This window comes from Carassius gibelio, chromosome B18 (genome assembly GCF_023724105.1).
Source record: "Carassius gibelio isolate Cgi1373 ecotype wild population from Czech Republic chromosome B18, carGib1.2-hapl.c, whole genome shotgun sequence".
Classification (NCBI taxonomy): Eukaryota; Metazoa; Chordata; class Actinopteri; order Cypriniformes; family Cyprinidae; genus Carassius; species Carassius gibelio.
In genome coordinates, this window is record NC_068413.1 from 10,679,696 (window position 1) to 10,703,997 (window position 24,302).

Below are 24,302 nucleotides of genomic sequence, written 5' to 3' on the forward strand. Positions count from 1 at the left end.
ACTGGGGTTGATTTTCGTTGGAGCTAGGTCTTGTTTTTTCCTGTTCTGTACAGATACAGACACTTATCCTCCATTTGTGGATAAGGGAAGACCACAAACACTCCAGAGAGGGTTTTGGAAAGCTGCCTGTCTGCTGGTCACGGCATCGGCTGCAGTGTCATGTAGGACAAATGATTGTCCTGTTTTGTGTAGCACATGTTTTTGTGTTTATTTAGACCTGTACATTTAAGCAAGTGTGTGTGTGTGCTTTCATGTGAGTGTGTGGCTGAGGATTTTCTCTCTCTTCGTCATAAGTAGTTGAAAGGCCTCGGTGACAGACTGCGCAGTGGGCCTGACAGTCCCAACAAAGAAAGGAACTCTTTATTCCTTTGTCCTTCAAAGCTGCTTGAATATTGCTGTTGGCTGGGGGGCCGGATGTCTCAATACAAGGATGTGCATTGTTTTTTCTCACAGCAGAGACTAGAGCAGTGCATCATGGGCAGGATGCTGCTGCCGCTGCTGTTGTTTTCGGGAGCTGCATTAGTAATTCTTGAATTAAGCTCCAAATACAGCCCTCATTCAGACACAGGAAATGCCTCGAATGTTTCTTTTGACTTTGACAGCGAACTTGGGACTTATTTTAGTCAGACTTTTGAAAGCATTCATCACAACATGCCATAAAGATGAGCTCAGATGTACTTAAAAGGTCTCTCGTATCAATTTGGACAGTTCAAATGTTACTGCGATATTGTGGTCATGTCATGATACTGGTGGGTTCAAAATATTGGAGTAGGGAAGCAACGCTTGTTAATTAGAGAACGTGACACTTTTGAACTTTTGGAGAAGAAAACATCCTGTTTTTAACTTCCTACGTTTGTAAACTGTTTTAAACATGCTTTTAGCACAAAGATGTTTTACGGCATTCATAGGAGTTCAAGGAAAATAAATCTATTAAATTGTGGTTGCACAATATAACAGAATCTGACAATATCAGTGTCAGTTATCGGACAATATTAGATTTTTGTCAGTATTTACATACTTTTATATATATATATATATCTAAACTTTTTTACTACCTTTGCCATCATCTAACCCTCACACTTAAAGTTAATATTTAAAAAAATTTAAAAATAATAATAACTCTCAATAACTCTAAACAATAACTATCTTGACTGTCTCAAAATATATATCTAATTTTCTAAATTTTTTTATTTTTTTTATTAAAATAATTTAAAATGACTTTACTATTTAGTGTAATTTGTACATGTGTATTCTTTCAATGACATACATTTATCAGACTTTTATTGATATTATCAATCATTTGAAACTAATCAAAGCCTTTACAGAATTTTACTTAAATACTTTAAAACAAAATACCTTAATTTTTCTAATTAAAACAGTGTTCTTTTAAAATCAGTAAGTTTGTTAGTTAGAAAAGACATAAATTTGTATCATCAGTAAAAGGAACAAATCAATGTGGAAATAACACGCATTTGTATTATTATTGTATTAAATACCCAACAAGGAACATTTAAATGTTATACTTTTATGTTATATAATTTCCTATTTATACACAATTACAAAATATGTATAAGAAAGCACTTAGTGTTTGAATTTCTTCTCATTCTTAAAGCTTGGCTGTCTTAAATAAATCATCCTGTTGTTCTGAGATATATATTTAAGTTCAGCTTCCTACCAGAATATTCCAGCAGATTCCTCTGGAATTCAAAGGACTGATGTAGAGAAATCCTAACGGAGATGTTTCACTTCTTGGAACGGTTCAGAGAGTTAGAGAAAAGAAAAAAATAGAAACATTACCTTGATTCAGAGGGAAATGGGATTTCCATATTCACACTATCTGACCCACATCTGTAGCCCTAAATGCTTGGTCTGTTCTGGGGTGGCCGGGTCCGATGCGACTTGGCTGAGGCTTTCTTGTCAGATTGCCCTGAATCTCATGACGCGTGGCATGCGGGGGGTTACAGAGGTCACTGGGCAGCGGTCGCAAGTTCGCAACTCCATGGCCGAAACGCTGCCAGCTAAACAACATTGTGCGTAGGTGTGACAGCCTGACCAAACCGAGCCCGGGCCGCTCAGACACAATGAACCTACTGTTCCACACTCACTGAGCCATGAGTACTCTCCAACAGAGGCTAAGGTACAGCAGACGTCACACATAATCTAGTCACTGAATATTTTATACAGAACAATTTCACGAGAGGGTACAGCGGTCTGTTTAACAGCAAAGATTGTCTCATTTTCACCTTTCTAGTGCTTTGTGACATGTAGTTAGACCTCTCACCTCCAGACGAGCATTGCCCAACACCCGCCTCTTTCTGATATATAACAGGATTGTGATTAGTGGGTGCTGACAGAAGAGGGGTTATTAACTGAAGAGCGAGTGGGGGCGGGGCGCTAATTGAAATGATGTCTGATGTGATAGCCTAATCTCAGTGGTGACAAAATCCACGCACACTTGCTAATTTCAACGACAGCTCTGATGTCACTCAGGCTTAGCTGACGGAAATAAATAACAAACGTCCCAGAGCATATTAGAAAGAGAGAACGTTGTCTCGACCATCGAAATCCATCTTGTGTAGCAGCCACCCCGTAGTGCGAGATGAAGTGCCGCTCAATTGTCATGGAGACCAGACATGGCACCTGGTGGCCTGAGAAGACAGTCGCTGCGTGAAGATAAGGGCTTTAAATTCCTACGGCACTTTCAATTAGAGAGAATCTTGCCGATTTGACACCAGTCGTGCCGTGTAATTCATGGCCCCACATTCATGGGCTTCAGGGGATTGTAGTCGCTCAGGTATTGAGGGCTGTCTCTTAATTCCCACTCTGCTTTTCTATAATTTGAGTGCTGGAAACGGTTTTAACCACTAAACAATTGGAGACTGATTACAATTCAAGTATTAAAGTCACAGATATTTATGTATATCATCGCTGCAACACATAATGCATTTTTTACATTATTAAGCAAGACCGATCATGTAAATGCAATCCAGTTTACAAATGTTGGGGTCTGTCAGACTTTTTTAAGTAATATGTTTATTCAAATATAGGATGCATGAAATTGATCAAAAGTGACACTAAAGATATTTATAATGTTATACTGATGACTGAAATAATAACTACTGAAAAATCAGCTTTTCCATCACAGAAATAAATTATAAATCCTTCATTTTAAATTGTAATAATATTTCCCCAAATTACTGTTTTTACATTATTATATCAAATGAATGCCTACATGGTGAAATAAGAGATTTAAAAAAAACATTAAAATGGTAGTGTACGTTATCACATTAAGACATAAGAAAATATAATGAAGCATTGCAAAAAATGTAATAATATCTCTATTTTAGTCATTGGGGTCCAGTACTGTTCCTCAGAAGAAAGAAAGTCATATGGGTTTGGAACATGAAACAATAGTATTTGAGATTTGTTTTAGGCGAACTGTCCCTTTAAAGAATAAAAAAAAGCTTTATCTTATTTAAATGTACTGTATATAATTTTGTTGTTATATTATCTTATATATGTACTGTATGCATCTTATCTTATGGAAGTTTCCATAATTATTCTTTCTTTTTTTTTTTAGTTCATAATTACATTCTAGAAATGGAAAGTGTACTGGAATGATTTAGAAAATTATTGGATTATTGGATACCCCCCCCCCCCCCAATAATATCTCATTCCCTGGCTAGTGGACTTGAAGAATAGTTAACCCAAAAATGTAAATAATTTCATCATATACTGATAACGTTCCAAACCTGTATGACATTTTTCTTGTTGAACTCCTAGACCATAAAACATTGAGAAATTTTACAAAATACCTTCTTTTATGTTCCACAGATGAAAGAAAGTCATAAAGTTTAGGATGAAATAAAGGAAATATCACTTCACTATAGAACTAGTGAGTGGATTGAGACAAATAAAAAAATTTTAATACACACTTTAAATCATATAACCAAATTGAAATGGTAACTTGTACTATGTTTTCTCTGCGAGGTCATATCAAACCATCTATCAACAAGTGATATTACAAAATTGGCTTCAGCTTAAAATGACCTGTGGCAGGTCAGATCAGGTTCTGGAATGCTGGAGGCCTGCTGTCTCCTACCTGACTGACCTCTCTCCTGACCTCAGCACCAGCACATACGACAGTGTCGTGTCAGTTTGAGGACAGCGTACCTCTCTTCAGTAACCTCTCTTACATTCCAGCTTTTAGATAGGAATTGTAAGTTAATTTATGCCTCACACTCATCTGAGGACTGGATTTCTTTATCTGTTAATCGCAGGAGACAGTCCATTAGGACCTGCAGCTTTTGTCTATTTACCACATTGATTTAAATGTGGATCCCAGTTTGACCCCCTGACCTGGTCACTCCCTCACGGGAGAGTCGAAGAATGATGTCATGCTTTGAAATTCGTCTTCCTGGTGAATTGTGAAGTCAAAAGCAAACATGAACGGATTAGCTTAGTTTACATATCTAACAATCATTATTCAAATGTCTTTCAAAAAAAAAAAATATATATATATATGTGATGCCTACATATTTATGATTTCAATCATTTTGTTTAGTTTAATTGCTTTTTATTTTATTGCATTTTATGTCCCCTAATTTTTTTAATTTTTAATGTCTGGGTTAAAAAGCAAGCTTTGTTTTTGTTTATTTTGTGAAATATAGCCTGATTTATTTGCTTAAGTGTCCATGATAGTTTGTACTGCATAAATGACTAAATTAATGTCATTTGAAATAGACAAATTAATAACAGCGATACAATAATTCCCCTCAGGATCCATAAAAAGTCTTCCCATCTCTACCCTTTTCTTAATCGATAGTACTTTTAAAATTCAGGTCAGACACATGCTGAAAAAAGAGGTTAACGTTTTAATACACTGCAAATGTCAGTAGGGTTTGGATTGTTTGTCTCCTGTCGAAGAAAAGAAAAAGGTTTGTGTGAGGGGACTTTTTACTTTTAGCAGAAAAAAACAAACAAAAAATCAGCAGCAGAGGGAAGACAGAAAGTTTGAGGCTAAAGGAAAGGGTCTAGACAAAGCTGTGTGTTTGTGTGTGAGGGGGACAGCGTCTGTGTCTCTCTCAGGTCTACAGAGAGGTTCACTAAACATTCCTCACAGGCAGGGGGAGGAAGAGGGTAAGCTTATTAACATAAGAACAGAGTCCTCAGCCAATCGGCAGCATGGAGAGGGAATGTCAGGATCAAGAAGGAACTGGGAGGGTGTCAGATTACCCTGTGCATTCTTCCCTCCTCCTTTTGCCCGGAGAGGGAGGGAGAGAAAGAGCACAGGACGGACGCAGAGAGAGCAAGCGCGTTCAAGAGAGAGAAGTATATGGGACAGTCTCATTCTTGCCTCCTGACATCACGGAATTGGAGTATGCGTTAGAAGCTGCCCTTACTTTCTGCCCGACGGAGACGTGGAGAGATTTGACAAAGAGCTGGACGGTCCGAGGGAGTTTTCATCGGGGGTCAAATCTCAGGCAGTTAAGTCCTGCCTGGAGTCCCAGAGACTCACACAGCGGGGCTGAAAATGAATTATCTGGTGAGTGTGTTTGCTGTTCTCATTGTGGTGTGAACGCTTTAAGTTGGTTATGCTAAATGCCCTCGGGTAGTATATCTGGAGTGGATGGAGAAGTTTACTCTTAGTGAAATGAAGAAAAATGAGACACATACTGTATAGCATGTTTCCTTCTTGGGTTTCTTAGTTCTTCTACTTGACTTTTTTTTAACATTTATTATTTTAAGGTGTTTATGACAGCAACAAATCACAACAAGTAGACTAGAGGCTTAATAAAAGAGGCAATAATGATTGCTGTAACACTTGACACAGAAGCCAGCGGAATATATCTGCGTAGTCGGAGGTTTTTAAAAATGGCATTTTCTTAAGGAGCAGTGAGTTTTGAAAGCTTAGTAGAGAGTGTGAGAAAGAAGGCATAACGAGGGGGGGGGGGGGGGGGGTGGAAGGAAAAGGAGCCCTGCCGCTGTGAGCTTCTCTGCTGACTCAGGAGAAAGCTGAAAGATTAAGGTTTTATGGAAAGGAGCAGGGGAAAGAAGGAGGGAGAGAGAAAAAAGAGAAGGAGAGAAGAACAGCGTGAAGTGACGGGCCCAAGCATCCGTTCCTTGCCATTGTTTGAAAGCACTGGCGCTCGTTCAGCTTGAAAGAGTTTAGGAATGACACAACGCTTTGGTATTTGGATGTGAGAGTTGAGCTGTACTGTATTTCCGCCTGTGAATAATCTGGACGCTGAGATTCACCCCCTGCAGAGACTGGGATATTCCCCGGCCATAGAAATGGACTTTGAAATGGTTATGGTCAATTATTAGTGCACTGAATATCAGAATGTGTATTGAAGCAGATGATGACTGGGCTTTTAAAAAGTTTGGAGTATGAAGAGTATGAATTTTATTTATATTGTTTTCCAATTTGAAGGCATTTCCTTTTCTTTTCCAATTTTGTTTTTGTGTTGTAAATTCGTCAGTTTTATAGTCTGTTGAAACGAGCGTATGTTTATGGTCCTTGATGAAGAAGGTGAGTTGTGTACACTTGTGAGAGGGCTGTTGACTTATTGAGATCACTCTCGAGTTGAGGTAACCAGGCTGAATCAGTTGCTAAGTTAAGAATGTTGAGTCATGTTGTGCTAGGTATCTTTAAATAAGAGAAAGACCCCTGCTTTAGAAGACAGCTGAGTAACCTGAGTCCATCTCCCCCCGCATCGCCTCTCTGACTCAATCCTGACTCACCCTCCAGCTCTTGTGTTTAGGAGAGAGGAATTCCCCATCGCTGACCTGAACCCCCCCACACTCTCCTGGGGGGTCTGATGGACAGGAGCTGCTCCTCATCCTCATTCTCCCCATAATCATGCACACATGGATGTCAGCGTCAAACTGTGTCAAAGTTGCGCTGATCTGAGACCAAACTCAATCCTTTTGGTAACATCACTCATTGTGGTCCAAAAGTAATTCAAGTTTTAAGAACAAAAAAGGTCGGCAGGTGTGACCTTTGATCAATAGAACGTTTTATATTAATATTTTAAAAAGAAGTGAAAAGGGCTCCTCCAAAACAGGAGGCTTTGTATTTATATTAATGTTATGCAATGTGTTGCAAACCATGTATTAGCATTAAATGAATTAATGGTTTCCAGTTGCACTGTTTAACTCTGTAAGAGCCAGTTTGTTAGATCAAATCTAAAATATTGTCTTTTAAATAACATAAATGGTACGGCCATTGTCTCCACTGAAGAAAATCTGATTCTTTAGACATTGCTTTTTCATAGCTTTGAAAAACTGGTTCATTTCATGTTTCAGATCATTCTCTTAAATGTCTTTTGAAATAGCCAAGACAGCTTCTTTCATATAAAGCTATATAATCTGAATAATAATTTAAACAAGGAAGAATTTAATACAAATGTGAGCATAGATTTGATCATTTCTTTTTCCTCAGGAGAAAGTTTTCAAGCTTAAGGAGAGTTTTTTTTCTACATTCTGAAAAAGATCCAATTAAACCAGCCTAAGATTGCTTGCTGGTCTGAGCTGGTTTAGGCTGGTATTATCTGGTTAAAGTTGGTGTTTAGCCAGAAATGTGGCCAAAACCAATCTACAGCCACCTATTTGGGATCAACAAAGACCAGCAAGGAGTTCATGTAAGTTTAAGGCTTTTTGTTTTCCCAGAAGGGTTAACCTTATATCTGTCTGAGAGATATTAGTGAGAAATTTAAGATAATTAATTTGTGATCTTTGTTTCCTATGGGCCTTTTAACAACCCTGTCCTTCATCTCATTGAACACGGGTGGCAGATATTGTTTAGCTGCCCGAGTTTAAAGTGAATCTGTGTCTCTCCTCTGAGCTTTGTAACAAAGCATGAGAAATAACCTATAGAAGCTTATTTCAAAGAGACAACATCAAGGGTTTCCAATACAATTGTAAGAGCAGATAATGTAATGATTGTCATGTTTTCAATAGCTATGTCTTACATTGTTTGCAGTCGTGCACATTCCATCTGAGAGCTCCTCTTCCTGTCTTTGTATCTCAGGCCTCCTTGAGTTTATGGCCCTCGTCGCTGTTTTTGAACTTGAGGAATGACTGATTGAGGTCGCAGTGACGCTCTGCACTTGAAAGGAATCATCAAGTTCGATTGAAGCCTGTCATTTTTGGATTTATTATCTGGGGTCAGCAGGATTCTAGACATGTTTATGCAGTGATGAAGGTCCTTCGCTGAAGAGGAAAGAGTGTTTATAGCACACACTGCAGTCCTTATGAAAATTCCCTGTGTCCTTGTTACACTCACGTTTATCTCTATTTGACGGCCGAGCACTGTAAATCACACCGTAAAGATCGCACATCAGCATTGTGTTGCCGTGGAAAAACATTGGCAGTAAACCAACACTTAGTCGTAGCCTGTAGCTACAAGAATCAGAGCTGTTTTTTTTCTTTTTGAAGAGGGTGTTACAGCTTCACCCTTCCAGGAAAGGAGGGGCAAAGGTGTCTTTGTGTGTTTTTCAGTGAACAGGAGTAAAATGGATGATGGATGAGTGATGTGAAGTGCACATAGGAATGCCGTTGTGTTTGTGGGATTTGGATTGTGTGATTTTTGTCTGGCTGTGAATCACAGTGTGTGTCTGCAGTAGGGGAAGCACCAATCAACAGTGTCGTCTGCATGCATGTGTTAGTGCTGACTGTACTGAGGACAGGAAATAAAAAAGATATGCATTATGGAAGTGTAAGTGTGTGTCCGGTGGGATGTGAGGTGGGCTGAAGGTATGGAATGTGGGCAAATATCTGTGTGAAATTGAAGCTGTGGAATGTGTTAGGAATGAAAGGATGGGCCTAAACTTGCACTAAGAATGCTACAAACTCACATGGACATTTCTAAATATGACATACCATAGATTTCTATGTATGTATACTAGGAACTCTACTGTTCAAAAGTTCGGGGTCAGTAAGATCAAACATGACAGTAAAGACCAAATAGTATCTTTACAAATCAAAATACTATATTACAAAAGATTTCTAATTCGAAGAGAACTTGTTAAAAAAAATATGATGGTTTTCCCACAAATATATTAAGCAGCAAACTGTCGTAAACTGTTTTCAGTACTAATAATGAGTGTTTCTCGAGCATAATCAGCATATTAGAATGATTTCTGAAATATCATCTGACGTATAGTATAATGGCTGCTGAAAATACCGCCTTCGCAGAGTAAATGACATTTTAAAATATATTAAAATGGAAAAGTTGTTTTAAATAGTAATACTTTTTTCATAATATTATTGTTCTTACTGTATTTTTTGTAATGACATTAAATAAAATAAAATAAAAAAGTGTTCCAAAATGCTTCATTGTTAATCTCTAACAGTATACCTGTATATAAATCATATTTCTCTGTATTGATGTTGTAAACTGTGACTGTATCATATGTTATTGTCCGTGTTTTGCTTAGGCTTGTACACACACTCGTACTAACAATCAGTGATGTTCCTCCCAGCCTTTGCTCTTCTCCTCCGCAGGCCTGTTGTTGCTGCTCAAGTCTGGTCTTGTCTGTTGTAAACTCACCTATATAGTGAAAATAGAGCAGGCCATCGGCCCACTGTTTGTCTCTGCCATCAACCTTCTGCTATTGTCTTCCTTTCTGTCGAGGTTTTCAGGTCCCTTCCTGTAAATAGAGCAGGTTTGTGCCCCACTTACATTGTATATTTCCAGCGTGCTTTAATCCCTTAAAGGAGATATTCATCCGGTTCATATACACTGAAGTTCTCTCAGGAGAAATAGACACTGGTTATTATGATCTTAAAGGGATAGTTCTGTAATCATTTACTCTAATTACTGTTTTAAAGTTTCCGGATGGAGAAATTCATGCCAAAAAAATCTATTTCTTTGTGACCTTCTTTTCCATGTGTGTGTGTGTGTGTGTGTCATACATGACTGACACAGCTGATAGCGGCAAACGTCCAAACACACGTCTGGCTGTCTGAGTCACATCTCTGAGTCTCAGCTCTGATGAATATCGCTGCTGTCTGATACAGCGTCTGCTCCTTGTGTGTATGTCTGAAATTGTGTCTACCATCCTAAACTCCACCCGCCTTATAATTACTCCATCCAACCTGCTACTTATGCAAACAGTAAGCCCCTCAGAATAACAGCCTGACCGCAGAATAAGACTCGAGCCTCATATATAGACGGGAGAATTTAGAAACCTCTTATATGTTCTGGCAGCACAGCTCAGATAAAATGTCTAGCTTTTGTTCTTGTTTGGTCAGGCTCAGGTGTCTTATGTGAATGACAAAACAGAGATGGCCTTGTTTTGTCTGCAGCGCCCATCTGTCTTTAAACCAATAAAAACTTTTGATGAGGTAGGGAACATTTTCTCCCAGAACTCAGGAGGTGGATGTGCAATGAGAATAGACCTGAGACAGATGAGACTCTATCTTTAATGTGGTGTGAATGAAAACCAGGCCATGAGGGACAAAATTACAGCCTGTTCGAACTGTACCTCGATGACGATCATTCACTCGCGAGAGATTTTCAGAGTTTCAGCTAAACAATCAGTGCTCAGGTGCACAGCTTCTCTTTCGTTTGGGATCACGCTGCACTGATATTAACATTCTGGTCCCTGTTTTTTTATGTGTAGATTATATGTGACACGAACCACAAAACCAGTCGTAAGGGTAAAGTTTTTTAAATTGAGTTTTATACATCATCTGAAAACTAATTGATTAAGCTTTCAATTGTATGGTTCATTAGAAATGGCAATATTTGCCCAATATGAAATTATTTCAAAATCTGGAATCCGAGGTTGCAAAACAATCAAAATATTGAGAAAATCGCCTTTAAAGTTGTCCAAATGAAGTTCTTAGCAATTTACTAATCAAAATTAAGTTTTTATATATTTATGGTAGGAAATCTACAAAATATCTTCATGGAACATGATCTTTACTTAATATCCTAATGATTTTTGGCATAAAAGAAAAATCGATAATTTTGATCCATACAGTGTATTGTCGGTTATTGCTACAAATATACCAGTGCGACTTATGACTGGTTTTGTGGTCCAGGGTCACATATGATATTTGATGTCCTGTTGTCATATTGTAACCTATAATGTCTAATATAAAAATTCTAAACAGTTTTGTATAAATAAAAAAACCTAACATCAGCCATTTTAAATTCAGAGTAAAATCAAACATAACTTTAAGATGTACAGTATGATAAAATAGATATTCTGAGATTTGCTGAAGATTACATTTAGCAGTGTTATTAAACGAAAATAATAATTTTTATAAAAATTGAATTTAAAGTTAATGTCAGCATGCAAAATAAAATATCAAATATCAACCCATGCAATAAATGAAATAAACTCTAATATCAGCTGAAATGTATTATTTACTATTATAATACATTTTGAATTAGCGTTTATCTTTATATTTTGAGTTTTCATTTTTTTTATTTAAAGTTTAGTTAGTTATTTTTCAGTTGTGTCTTTTAAAAATAATTTTTATTTATTTTTATTTCAGTTTTAATAATGTTAGTACTTAAACAGAAATGTATTCATTATCTTCGGTGACATTTCTCTTTTTTTTTTTTTTTATCTATTTTATGCCAGCTTTCTTTAATTACCAAAATAATTTGTAATGTTTTTAGTTACCAATAACAACACTGTGACAACAACTGATATCACTATATTGGGCATTTCCAGGAACTGTGTTCAAGAGATGACTTGTGGTTTAGAGGAGTTTGTATACGGTCTCCATGCCCTTAAAGCTAATGAGCTTACACATACGCACAATAAAGACACAAAAAACACTACCTGCCCCCACCTTGTTAACTTTACTAGTGTTTGTCCCACGGGGTCGTGTAGAGGCACCAGACAAAAGCTGTTCAGCCTCACCCCTCCATAACAATACAAACACACACACACACACACACACTCATTGACCTGTCTGTACAGAGCGCGCTCCAGCAGCTGCCACATTATCTCCTGTTCAGTGGCTCTGTCTGAATGAAGCACTCGGCCCCTTCCTTCCTTCCCTCTCTCACAGGTTCACATCCCTCTTTCCTCTTCCCTCCATCCTGTGGAATTCCCTTTCATTCTCAACATCTCTGCCACTTTTATCCCCATTATTAACGAGATAATTCACCTGAAAATTAGAGTTGTGGTATTATTTAAGGCCTGTTCACATCAAGGACAATACCTGATTACTATAGCTATAAAGTTTTAATAATTGTTCTAATTGTGTGAGAATAGGGATAGGGAAGTCCACATCACAAATGTAATGACGACAACAGAAGAAAGATATTATTGGAGTCATTTTCAGAATGAATTTTCCACCTTATGAATGCTGAAAACATTGAAAGCCAGTCAGAATCCTTCCAACTTTTAACAGCTTGACAGAACGCTAATATAATTATCATTATAGTTGTCTTCATAGTTTTCTTTCTTGGTGTGAAGAGGCATTTACTCGCTCTCAAATCATTCTTAGTGTCGTTGTTTAAAAAAAGTATGGAAAAACTCTAATAAAACCGATTAGTAATTTGACAGCCCCAGTCCTCATTCACTTTCATTATTTGAAACAAGTGACTGGTATATTCTTAAAAAAATCAGTTTTTAAAGTCATATGGGTGAGTAAATGATGACAGAATTTTACATATTTGGAAACAATTTAAACCCTTTAACACGTGGCCTGCTAAACGCTCCCGGGCTCATGACCCTTTTAAATGCAAATGGAAGAACGTTTCGTCCTTTGGATGATGAGTTTCCTTTCTTCTCCGTTCTTTTCCTCCATCTCTTTTATCTGTTCTCGCTGTCTTTCTCTAGAGATAATAAAGTTAAGCATCAGTCTCTGTCTGCTTGAGCCACAGGGAAAGTGTTTGACCTGAACATTTCCATGGTGATCACTGCCAGGGAGAAATGAAGCGAAACTCTCGTCATCCCCTCATCTTATACAAGCCTCTTTACTATTTCTCAAACAATGCAATGGGTTGGCCAGTAACAGACTTACAGTAGCATGACAGTAACAAAGAAGCTTTTCCAGTAGCAAGATGCTTTTTCCAAACAGTAGCATTGTTGTTAAAGTGTCATATTGTCTTTAATGCTATTTTGTATTTACATATTTACACAATTTACAGATTTATAGTCGAAAAATAGCTTTGTCCTTAAATGTCTCTTGTTTTTAAACTGTAATATTAACAATAATTACAATTTTAGAGAATTGTTTCATTAATAAATCACTACATATGAGTCATTTTATTTAGCATTTTATGTGGGAAAATTGTTCAATGCTATTGTTTGTTACAGTGTTTTGGTTATATAAATTAGCTACGGTGTTTCTAGTCTTATCAGTCGTATTTCATGGTGACAGATAATTACAAATCTGTCACCATGATTAAATTAAAAGCTAGTGTAGAGACAAAAAAAATGTATAACATATAACCAACTTCACATGTACTGAGATGGTTTTTTATATGAAACAGTCAAAAAGACTCATGAAGTCTGGACTCTTTTGTTGCAAAAATGGCATTCAGTGGGAAATATTGCTAAGGCTAGCTACTATTTTAAAAGTTTAGTTTGACTGTAACTGCTTTTAGTGATGAATAGCTCCAAGTATTTTCAAAGCAGCTTCCCATTACTGCTTGATAAATGCAGATGTACACCAGAAAACACCCTTGAGGAACCAACTCATTTTGTGTCATTGTTTAATGCACAGTGCTTTACTGTTTTACTTTATAATTGTCGGAGATGCAAGGTGTGATTTATCCTGGGCTATGAAGATGCTAATAGATCCATTGATTAATAGGCAAATATTCCCATCTCTGTTATTTTCCTTCATTTATCCTCCTGCTGTTGTCTTAATGCTGATGTGTCTGCATGTGTTCTCCTGTGTACATTCCCAACAAATTAGAAAACATTCACTGTCACTGAATCACCGACTCGCCCTTACATGTAAACCCCTGTGAATCACTCCCTAAACGTCCTGTGTCCTGTTCGACAGAGACTGAATTGTGGAGAAGTGGGAGAAAGAGAGAGACAGACAGAGAAGCTTGGCATACTTTCTATAATGGAGGCAAAGTTCAACAGCTCGTGATGTCATCAGTCCTCCAGAGCCTTTTTGCTTGGCAGGAAAATATTCTCATGAAAAAAAGAGTAGAATAGCCCAGAATGCACACAGCACTTCTTTTCTGCTTTTCAAAGGCAGAGAAGGCAAGTGAGATAAGACTGCAGAATAAAGACAAAGACATCAAGTCACTGAAAATTCCTTTCTGAGGGTTTTTATACAATTGCTGCAACAACAATGTCAATCACCTAATTATGTATTCATTATTGCCAGCCTGATCAAGAAGGACGTAAGTCTATCGGTATGTTTGTCAGTACATAGTCAGAATTAGGGATATATATATATATATATATATATATATATATATATATATACCTGATTGTTTTTTTTGTATCAGCAGCCAATGAGCTCACTGCTTAACATTCAAATATTTGGTTAGTGCTTGATGTAGTAGTTGCAGCGCGATTCAGAAACCCTCCACCTTCCCCAGCTCCACCTGTATAGATCTGCTACAGGCTGATTTATGTTTGCTGTGGAGTGATTTCATATATGTTATATGTGCAGCAGCAGTATTTATTATATGCTAACAGCAGCGTGCTGTGGATGTATTGGCAGTAACAAAATCACTGTTTGTTGACGAAGAAATTCTACTGTTTCTCTTTGCACTCGGCCTTTGGCAAAAAGTCCCATTCCTTTGCAAACACTCCCAAAGAATGGACTAAACTGTCTCTATGGAAATAGCCCATGGAGTTAATGAGCTCTCTCAGCTGTTCTGAGTGCTTCTCATTATTTTGCCATTGTGTGAGTGAGTTTGAATGGATTGAATGGCTGTGAAGGTATGCATGTATGCATTTGTGCGTGTATATTAACACATTCCTCGGTCTATATACGTGCATCAGTGCTCTATGAGTGTATGTGTGTGCCAGCACTTCATGGTGACATCTCAACCAGCTGCTCGCAGGCAGTAAAGCCTCTTGGACGCTATTGTGCCCAGCCTCGGTCTCCTCCTGTTTTATGGGAGACACTACAGGGACTGTCCCTCATCTGGGCAGCATAAGCAGGGCATTCATCTGTCAGATATGCCCTCCGTCAGCCTCTCCTCTCTCTCCTCCAGCTCCGAGCACAGAGACACCATTCAACAGAGCACTGCCGCTCTCCACATAGACCTTTAAAACACAGGGAGAGATTCATGCAGAATGAATTGTGCCCGCTGATAGCGTGCTGTCTGGGTTGGTTTAGCACTATACGATGCAAATAAGGCCAAAAAATGTTGTACTGAGTGCAGTTTGTATGGCACAATTCCAGATATTGTGGGCACTGAGGAGCTTCTGTGTACAGAGGTGCATAATTAGCATTATACCACAGGGATCCTGAAGGAAGATGTAGCTGCAGGCTGTGGCTGCAACTCATTTCACATCACCTACTATCCCAGATTTTATGTTAAGAACAGAAGGACAGAGGTGCTTGAAAAATACTATTTTCTTTGAGTATGTGATATCAGATTTTCTGATGTACCAGTGGCAAAATGTGTGAATACATTGGTATTGGGGGTGGTGTTGGCGCAGTGGATAAGTCACAAGCCTTTGGTGTGAGAGACCCAGGTTTGAATCCGCAGTGAGACACCAATGTGTCCCTGAGCGAGACACTTAACCCCTAGCTGCTCCAGAGGCGTGCGAACTCTGAAATATATATATATATATATATATATATAGCAATTGTAAGTGGCTTTGGATAAAAGCGTCAGATAAATGTAAAAATACACTTTTACATCATCAGTGAAGTATAGTAACAAACAAAAATGTGGGTTTGTGAAGTTTTTAAAAGACGTCTCACAAAGGCTGCATTTATTTGATGAAAAATAAAGTAAAAGGGTAATATTGTGAAATATTATTACATTTTAGAGTAACTGTTTTCTATATTAATGCTTATTCCTGTGATGGAAAAGCTGAATTCTTCAGTGTCACTTGATCCTTCAGAAATCATTCTAATATGCTGATTTGAGTGAGACACAATAATTTTAAATCTTTTGTCAGTGTTGAAAATACTTAATTTGTCTGTGATTTTTTTCTCCTAGGATTCTAGCATTAAATAGAAATCTTTTGTAACTTTTGAAGCATCTTTATTGTCACTTTTAACATATTTTAATGCATATTTTCGAAATGAACATAAATAAAAGTCATAATTATTAAGTGATTTTTGTCAAAGAAAATGTTGTCTTATTTCTTTTTTAAAAAATTTATACAACAGTATAACAATATGAATCTTTTAGGCACTATTGTACAAGAAGATGATGACAAAGAGTTATGTACCTGATTCTTCATCTTTGTATTTTATCATTCTCGTGCCACCACAGAGAATTATGGAATACATTTTATCACACAAGTCTGACGTCTCGTAATCCAGCTAATTGAGTCATTTTTTTTTCCTAGCAAACTTTATTGCTGCTGTAGTTTCTTGCAGTAATGGATACAAACTTAGATGCACAGTCAAAAGTCACAATGCAAACTGTGTAATAAATACCAATGATACATGAATTGATGCCTCCAGTCCGAAAAGAGTTTCCCACTGGTAATGACAACTTTGTGATGGTGTTCATGCAGAGCTCATCTCGTAAATACGATCATTCCTACATGACTTGAAGGCAGCGTGTGTCCTGACAGGGGAGGTCTGTTAGTAATCAAACACCTGCTGGCTATCTGCTGTGCTGCATCAATAACCTGAGAGCTTGAGCTCAAAACTCTCACAAACCACAGTGAACTCACAGTAGGAGGGCAGGAGACGGGGGTTTGAGGGGGACATGGAGCTCTCTATGTTGGAAATTAGCCGTTCTGTACTGTTCTCCTGCACAAAGACCCTCCACTGATTACTCAATGGTGGGATGTTTTGTCTTGATTGAAGCTAAACTACTCTGTTCTTCTCTTTTTTTCCCCTTTGAGAGTTGTAGAGGGTTTCCTGCGGCATCACAATCAGCCAATCAAATGCTGCGATTTTGTTGAGAGGACAGTGATGGAGTACTGATGGTTGACTGTGGCTTTATTAAAGTGGCATGTAGAGCGGTGATACACGTGTCTATTGGCACTGTGCCAGGGCTTTTGTGCCAGAGAAAAGGGGTTGTACTGGTCCAGGAGGCCGAAGTGCAAATATTTGTTTAAGTGTCAAAGACCAGCCGCACTTGTGGGTGGCATTGTGAACGAGAGGACAGATGGAGTCCATGGTGTGTAAATGTGTTGGGAAGCGGTTTAGAGCAAATAGACAAAATGTAAAAAGCAATGGGGGTCACAGACCCTTCTTAACACCTGCTTTTAAAATCTTGGGTGATCTGATCACAAGTGGTCTTGAATTTGACAATTTGTTATATATGCACTACCATTCAAAATTTGGAGTCGGTAAGACTATTTTTAATTTTATTAAGCAAGCATTAGGCTGATTAAAAAAGAGAGTTAAGACATGTATAATGTTACAAAAGATTTATATTTCAATTGCTGTTATTTTGAGTTTCTTGGTCTCCAAATCAGCATAATAGAATGATTTCTGAAGGATTGTGTGACACTGAAGACTGGAGAAATGGCTGCTGAAAATATAGATTTGCATCATAGAAATAAATAAAATTTTTAAGCTATTTTAAACTGTAACAAAGATGTTTTTACTGTATTATTTGATCAAATAAATGCAGCCTTGGTGAACATAAGAGACGATCCTGGTGTAATATGAGTGAACCAAACTCAATCTCTCCTCTCTCATTTTCTTGTAGAATGTGTTGGCGAAGGCCCTGTACGACAATGTGGCGGAGTCACCAGACGAGTTGTCCTTTCGCAAAGGTGACATCATGACCGTCCTGGAGCGGGACACGCAGGGGTTGGAAGGCTGGTGGCTCTGTTCGCTACATGGACGTCAAGGCATCGTTCCTGGCAACCGGCTGAAGATCCTCGTGGGCATGTATGATAAACAGCAACAGCAGCAGTTACAGCAGCAATCGAGCCAACCAAGCCCAACCCAGAGCCATCTCAACCTGCCTCAGAGTGCCTACAGCAAGCCTCCCCCTGCATCCCAGTACACGGCCATGCACCCTGCCTTCTCCTCCAGCTCCGCCAACTCAACCAACCCAGATGGCGTCTACATGCTTCCCCCCAGCCACGGCCTGCCTGCTCCCTCCAGCGTCTACCAGGTGCCCACCGGCCCCCAACCTCCACTGCCCCAACCCAAAGCTCCCGCTGTGGCACAAAAGCAAAGCCATGCACTGTACCCTCCCACCCCACAGGATGTCTACCAGGTGCCCCCCTCTATTAGTGTTCCAGGCCAGGACATCTACCAGGTGCCATCCACTGCAGGAGGCCTGTGTCCAGGGCAAGATGTGTACCAGGTGCCACCCTCTGTGAACCAGACACAAGAAGTTTACCAGATTCCCCCATCAATAGAGAAGAGCTGGGACTCTCCCAAACCCATGGGGAAGGTAGGGAAAGACTGTCTTATATACACATATGTGTAACACATTTTCAGACATGTACTTTCTTTACAAACCGCAAAACCTGAAAGAAGTATTTCATTTATTTAATTATTTTACATGATTTTATTTTATTTATATAGAATTATTTTTTAAATCAGCTTCAAAACCAATGCTATTAACTTGATTGAAATATATGTCCTATTTTATTTATTTATTATTATTATTTGTGGTAACATTATTTCACCCCATATACTTGGATACTACACTCGCATTCAACTTCTTAAAACATACTCAGTGTCCTATAATTAACAATTAATTTGTGCATTTTATTTTAATCAAAATATATTACCTTTCTTCACTGCTATTTAAATCTAAAATATGTCATATTTGGCAAGTAAATCAGGAAAAGCATTTAAAGTTGGCCATGGTCATATACAAGGATGAGTGATATCTAGGAAAACATACAGGAAGACGATAGAAATATAGGCAGAGGAAAGGAGGGTGTGTGATGGAGGAGAGGAGGGTGTGATAGACAGTCATAAATAATGCAGAATTTGATAATGCCGGTGACCGTGGGCACAACAGAATGAGTAAGCAGGTTTTTTTCGAGATCTAACTACAGGTTGAAGCTGTGGGCAGTGATGGTCCCTTGAGAGAGCGTTGCAGGACACTCTTAGGGCACTGAGCCATATGCCACGACTGCCGCAGCGGCGGGGGAAATGAAGTGCAAAGATGGAAGGATGAAGTGAGGAGAGGTTCAGCTGCAGGCCTGCTCACTGTCAGCCACCTGTCAACTGTGCTCTACCTCCACCCATAAAGATGAGACATGACTCAGTGTCCCTGGTTCTGGTCACCGTGACATGGTTACATAGATATTTAAACTATAGCATGCGAATGAGAAGCTATCATGTTAGCGTGACCACATCATCACTTACTTGATAATTATATAACAAACAAATGAATGTGGTCATGCAGTTTCAACCACTTTTACAGTAACACTCTCATTGTGTGGAAAGTTTCCACTGCGAAAAAAGTACTGTGGCAGCACCTTTGTACAGTAAAGGTATTGTGTTATACAGGGTTCCCATGGTTCTGGAAAATCGTTGAAATTTAAATGTATAATTTCCAGGCCTGGAAACCTTTAGTAAAATACACAAACTTGGGTTTGTGAGGAAACTGCAGAGGGCTTGTGAGTTGATTGATATAATAGTTATAATAATTCATAAAAATGTCACATTTAATAAATAATTGATAAATAAATACAATCAATTTTTTTTACATTTTAAAAAGTGCCATAGGGAGAGTCAATATAAATGTTTCTAGTTATGCTATTAGGCTTGAAATTGCTCTTTGTGGGTGTGTTATCTACAGAGTGATTTTATCACAAATGACTAGAGCAGTCTTGAAAAATCATGGAGTAATGTACCATTGTGTTTTCAAGAATGTCAAACTCAAAGAATACCAAGGTATAACCATGGTTTGTCCAAAAAACAACATAAATTTTTCCATTGTAAAATGGTTGCCATGTTTTTTTTTACTTCTCAGATGTTAGCCAGTAAGTTTAATTAATTTGAAAAAAAGAAAAGAAAATGAAAACCATTCTGACCTTGGAGTCGGGGCCATTCAAAGGCGAGACTGAAATTAATCAAACTGAAATACCTCAACATTTCTGATTCTTCACATTTTGTAAGCGGTTTAAGCTTTAGCTCAGCGTTGATTTGAGGATCATATTTCTGTCTGTCCTCAGCCTTGGTTTTTTCAATCAAACATTTTTTTCTTTACCATATTCACTTTTGTACAAAGTCTTTGAGAGTCTACCAGCTATTTATTGCCCCTCGTGTCATATGAGTAGTTGACAGTCATTTGGATTTTGATAGAGTCTGTGCTGCAAAACCAATGGCTGAAGGATCGATACTGATGGCAGTGACCCAAAAACTTCCTAACACATTGAGTACTGCAGTAAAGGAACAGAAATGGTGTGGATCAGTTGTCAAATCCAGATCAGAGATCAGTGAGGAGTGCAGTGCTTATGTTCTTGAGGATTTGCAGCTGCGTTAAAGCCAAAGGTAATGCAATATCACATCTGCTTCCAGATTACAGATACATTCTCTTACTGCAGTTCTCCATCTATGAATACCTCTCGCTAGAGCAGCTTAATAAGGAAAAAATCCTTACAAGCAATGCATGTTTTCAGGTTTTCCTTTCATTTGCTTTATGAGTGGAGATTTTGATGTGTTTTCTCCTATAATGTCCTCTATTATGATCACTTGTCCTTGTGCCCACAGTCCTACCACTGACAGTTTTTCATTATGTGATAAGAGTTCCTGTTGAGAGAAGGGATGGATACACACACATGCGCACACATAGACACACACATATATAGAAGAGCAAAACACCTTTATAATCTTGTCCTGCTTAATAAAGGAATGTATTTCAGAGCAGAAATACTCCAGTTGGAATAAATTGACGAAATCAATCAATCAATCACACAATTAAACAATATAAAACATTTGGCTACATGTCCTTGATTATATTTTTAAATAATATAAATATTTTAATAATATTTCAGAATATTTCTGCTTCATTGAAGTTTTTATTAATTAATGCTGCTATGGCGTGCATTACAAATTCATCAAAAACATTGAAAGATCCTACCTAACCCAAACTTTTCAATGGTAGTGTATATAGTAAATATTACAAGATACAAATAAAATATTTTACTGATTCAATATCTATCTCTTTGGGATCATGGGTAGTGTAGTCCTTTAGTGGGAGTTTGGCTATGAATTCTGATTTAAATAAGATTTTTATTTGCTTAACTGCGGCACTCACCCAAGCGATACTGTGGCAGCAGTAATAGGAGCTCTATGATGATTGTGGATAGGGTCAGGGCTAGGACTGAGAGATTGTGATAAAGCAGCTGGAACAACTGAGCTGTGTGTCACATCAAAGACATGCGCAGGCAGGGTGTGTTAGCACGCGACCCACAAAGCCCCAGCACGCTCCTCCAATACTGTCTGAATGAATCATCATGAACTCTTATATGTGGAAGTCATTTTCTGCCTCAGAGTAAAGAAATAAAATAATTATGATTTCGGTCAGATTAAAGATTAAAATAAGAGATAAAATCATATTGTGGTTTAAGATAAATAGCCATAATTCCGAGAAACAACGTTTTAATTACTATGTAGAAATGCAGTCCCAGTTATCATATTGGGATCAAGCTTTTATAACCATTTGCTCAGTCGGTTTATTTTCTCCCTCAATTTCATTTGCGAAGAAGCTGAACTCAGTGAAGATGTTTTCTTACGTAATAATACCGGATGTGACCTTCAGTTTTAAGAATAAGGTTTGTACATGTTTGTGACTCACCGCTGCTAAGACTCACCCGCTGTCCTGCTTACACATTAACCAAAGTGAGCTTACACTATCAACTCAAGTTGCACATTGACCATTAGAGTAAATAGAGCTGACGGATGAAGAAAGATTTGAATAAGCTTGTTCGTCCGGTTTAGGACCATGTGAGCGTGTCACAAAGAGGGTTTGTTGGCGAGGTGTTTAGCTCTGTTATGGATGCAGTGGAATGGACAGTGAAGAGGGGCAGCAGAGGTGGAGAAAGAGTCTTGGCTTATCTCTTTAATGGCCTTTGCTATAGCCATTCAGTATGCTGGACAGATAGCTGGGTTTATTAAGAAAAGGTGCACTGGGAAACAGGGACGGGGAGCTGGCAAAGGCTAGATTGAGATTCTGTGGTTGGTTTGCCGCACTGCCTGTTCTGAAAGTAAATGTGTAATCTTTGGAGACTTAGTTGAGGCTGCTCACCTGATCAGGCGGGGAAGAGGAGGTTGAGGGAGGACGTGCCGGCTTGGCTTATCTACAGGACCAGGCAGGTAGAGTTTAGAGGAGAGAGGGAGAGGAGAACATTGTGAGGAGACAGAATAAAAGAAGACTAGAGGGATCGTAGATTCATACTCCACCTAGACATCCAGAGAGCTACAACAGTATGGAGAAACACACCAGTTTTATATCTGCTATAATAATGTTATCAATGTGTAAGCAATGTTGTCAGTGAATTCCAAGCATCATTTTTACAGCATTGAAGGGCACTATTAAAAAGGAATGTTATTCCTGGTCATTCCAGACAAAAGTGAGCCATGGAATTCTGTCTTCTAGACAAATTAGCAAAGAATAAGATTAGAGCGATTCATCACCAAACCTAAGGTAATTAAATCAAGCTAGCTAAATAAAATCTTTTGCTCTTGTGTACCCACAAAGTTTTTACAAATAATAGTCTTAATATGTATTTTCAAATTATTTATATGGCACCGAACAGATTAAAGTAGTTTAAAAAAAAAGAGAAATAAAATACTACTTTTCACAGGCTTCCATCAGTCGACCAACTGATAGTTTAGCAACTAAATTTGAAGTTCAGTTTTCATCTTATGTCTTTATTGTCAGTATTTTTCAGAAGTATTTTAGTGCAGAGGGAATGGCGGTGGGTGCTTGTGTGCATCTTGTGGGAATTTCCCTCACTGGCTGGCACGTCTAATCTACTGCAACCCTCTCCCACCTCACATTCCTGAAGAGACCAGAGATACTCCTCCCTGCCTTTGTACAGCCTTCACGCATTATGTTTTTTGGTTCATTTTAGGGAATCAGTTGAAAAGTTGCTCAAAGACTCATAATGGAAAATGGATTTATGTGCACATGCAAAACAGCGCATTCTAATATTCAATGAACACTCCACTTTTTTGGAACATAGGCTCATTTTCCAACTCCCCTAGAGTTTAAACAGTTGAGTTTTACCATTTTCAAACCACCAGTTCCTACCATTTTCTTTTTTCCCATTACACTGCTTGCGTCTCACGTTTTTCAATGCAAAAACACTTCTGTGGGAATGGCCTTTAAGAACACCGCATACTCGAATGGCATCATGATGTTACATAGATTGTGTGAAATGTTTCATTGTTTATGATTCTTAAATTCAAGTGAATGCTTCAAATTAATTGATAGAGAGAGGCAGATGATTCATTCATAAACTGGACATCCCTGCCAAAGGCGCAATCTATCTCTTTCTGTTCCTCCTTTTGATTTTTTTCTGCTCTGTGAGTACCTCGGAATACTGAATAGAGAGCTCTTAATGGCTGTTTAAATAGTCTCAGTTCCCCTCAGGGGCCTATGTGTTATTTTAAGTTTGTATCTCTGGGCCTCACTGCAGTGCATTTTAGGCTTTTAAAGAGGGACTTTGATATTGGCCTCACATCACAGCACATGAGTGAAGCATTGGGTGCTCCGGGGCACTGCGCCTCCACGTAGCCTCATTACTCTCTCCTCAGACTGCACACGCTCACCCTGAATCAGCACATATCCACCAGCAGTCTCCTGTACATAGTAATGTGATGCTGCGAGTGTGACTGAAGACAACACAGCATCCATTACAACCAGCGTGTCTGGGCTCAGTGCAGCGGCTGCAGGTTTCCTGTGAAGTGGCTTCGGTGGAAGAGAGGGACTAAAGGAGAAAACAAGTGCTGATGCCATGTTTCTCTTACAGCTGGAGGAGACGCAGGAAGTACGATGACTGGGCAGCTCTTAACACGTTGTGCATCTGGTGCACCGATGTGCTTTATTTATAATTCCCTGAGCTTCAGTCGAAATCTCATTGCATCCTCGTGACAAATGCTGGGGAGTAACAAACTAAAAACAGTCTTATATTTTTCAGTAGCATGGCAGTGTTGCTAGCCTAAGCTGGTTTGCTGGTCTTCCAGTCTGGCTGGGCTGGATTTAGAGGGGTTTTACTTCCACTTTGTAA

General features: G+C 38.5%; 1 protein-coding gene across 4 annotated transcripts in view; it reads left to right on the forward strand.

The window, feature by feature from the left end:
• LOC127977038 (breast cancer anti-estrogen resistance protein 1) overlaps positions 1-24,302 on the forward strand; it is an 82,482-nt gene that overhangs the window by 38,720 nt on the left and 19,460 nt on the right. For 3 of the 4 annotated variants that reach the window (XM_052581689.1, XM_052581690.1, XM_052581692.1), the window contains one exon: positions 17,801-18,499. In XM_052581689.1, coding sequence (XP_052437649.1) covers positions 17,801-18,499 — 699 coding nt within the window. Of the gene's footprint in view, positions 1-5,223; positions 5,546-17,800; positions 18,500-24,302 lie in introns of those variants that run through there. The other variant, XM_052581691.1, reaches the window with a different exon arrangement.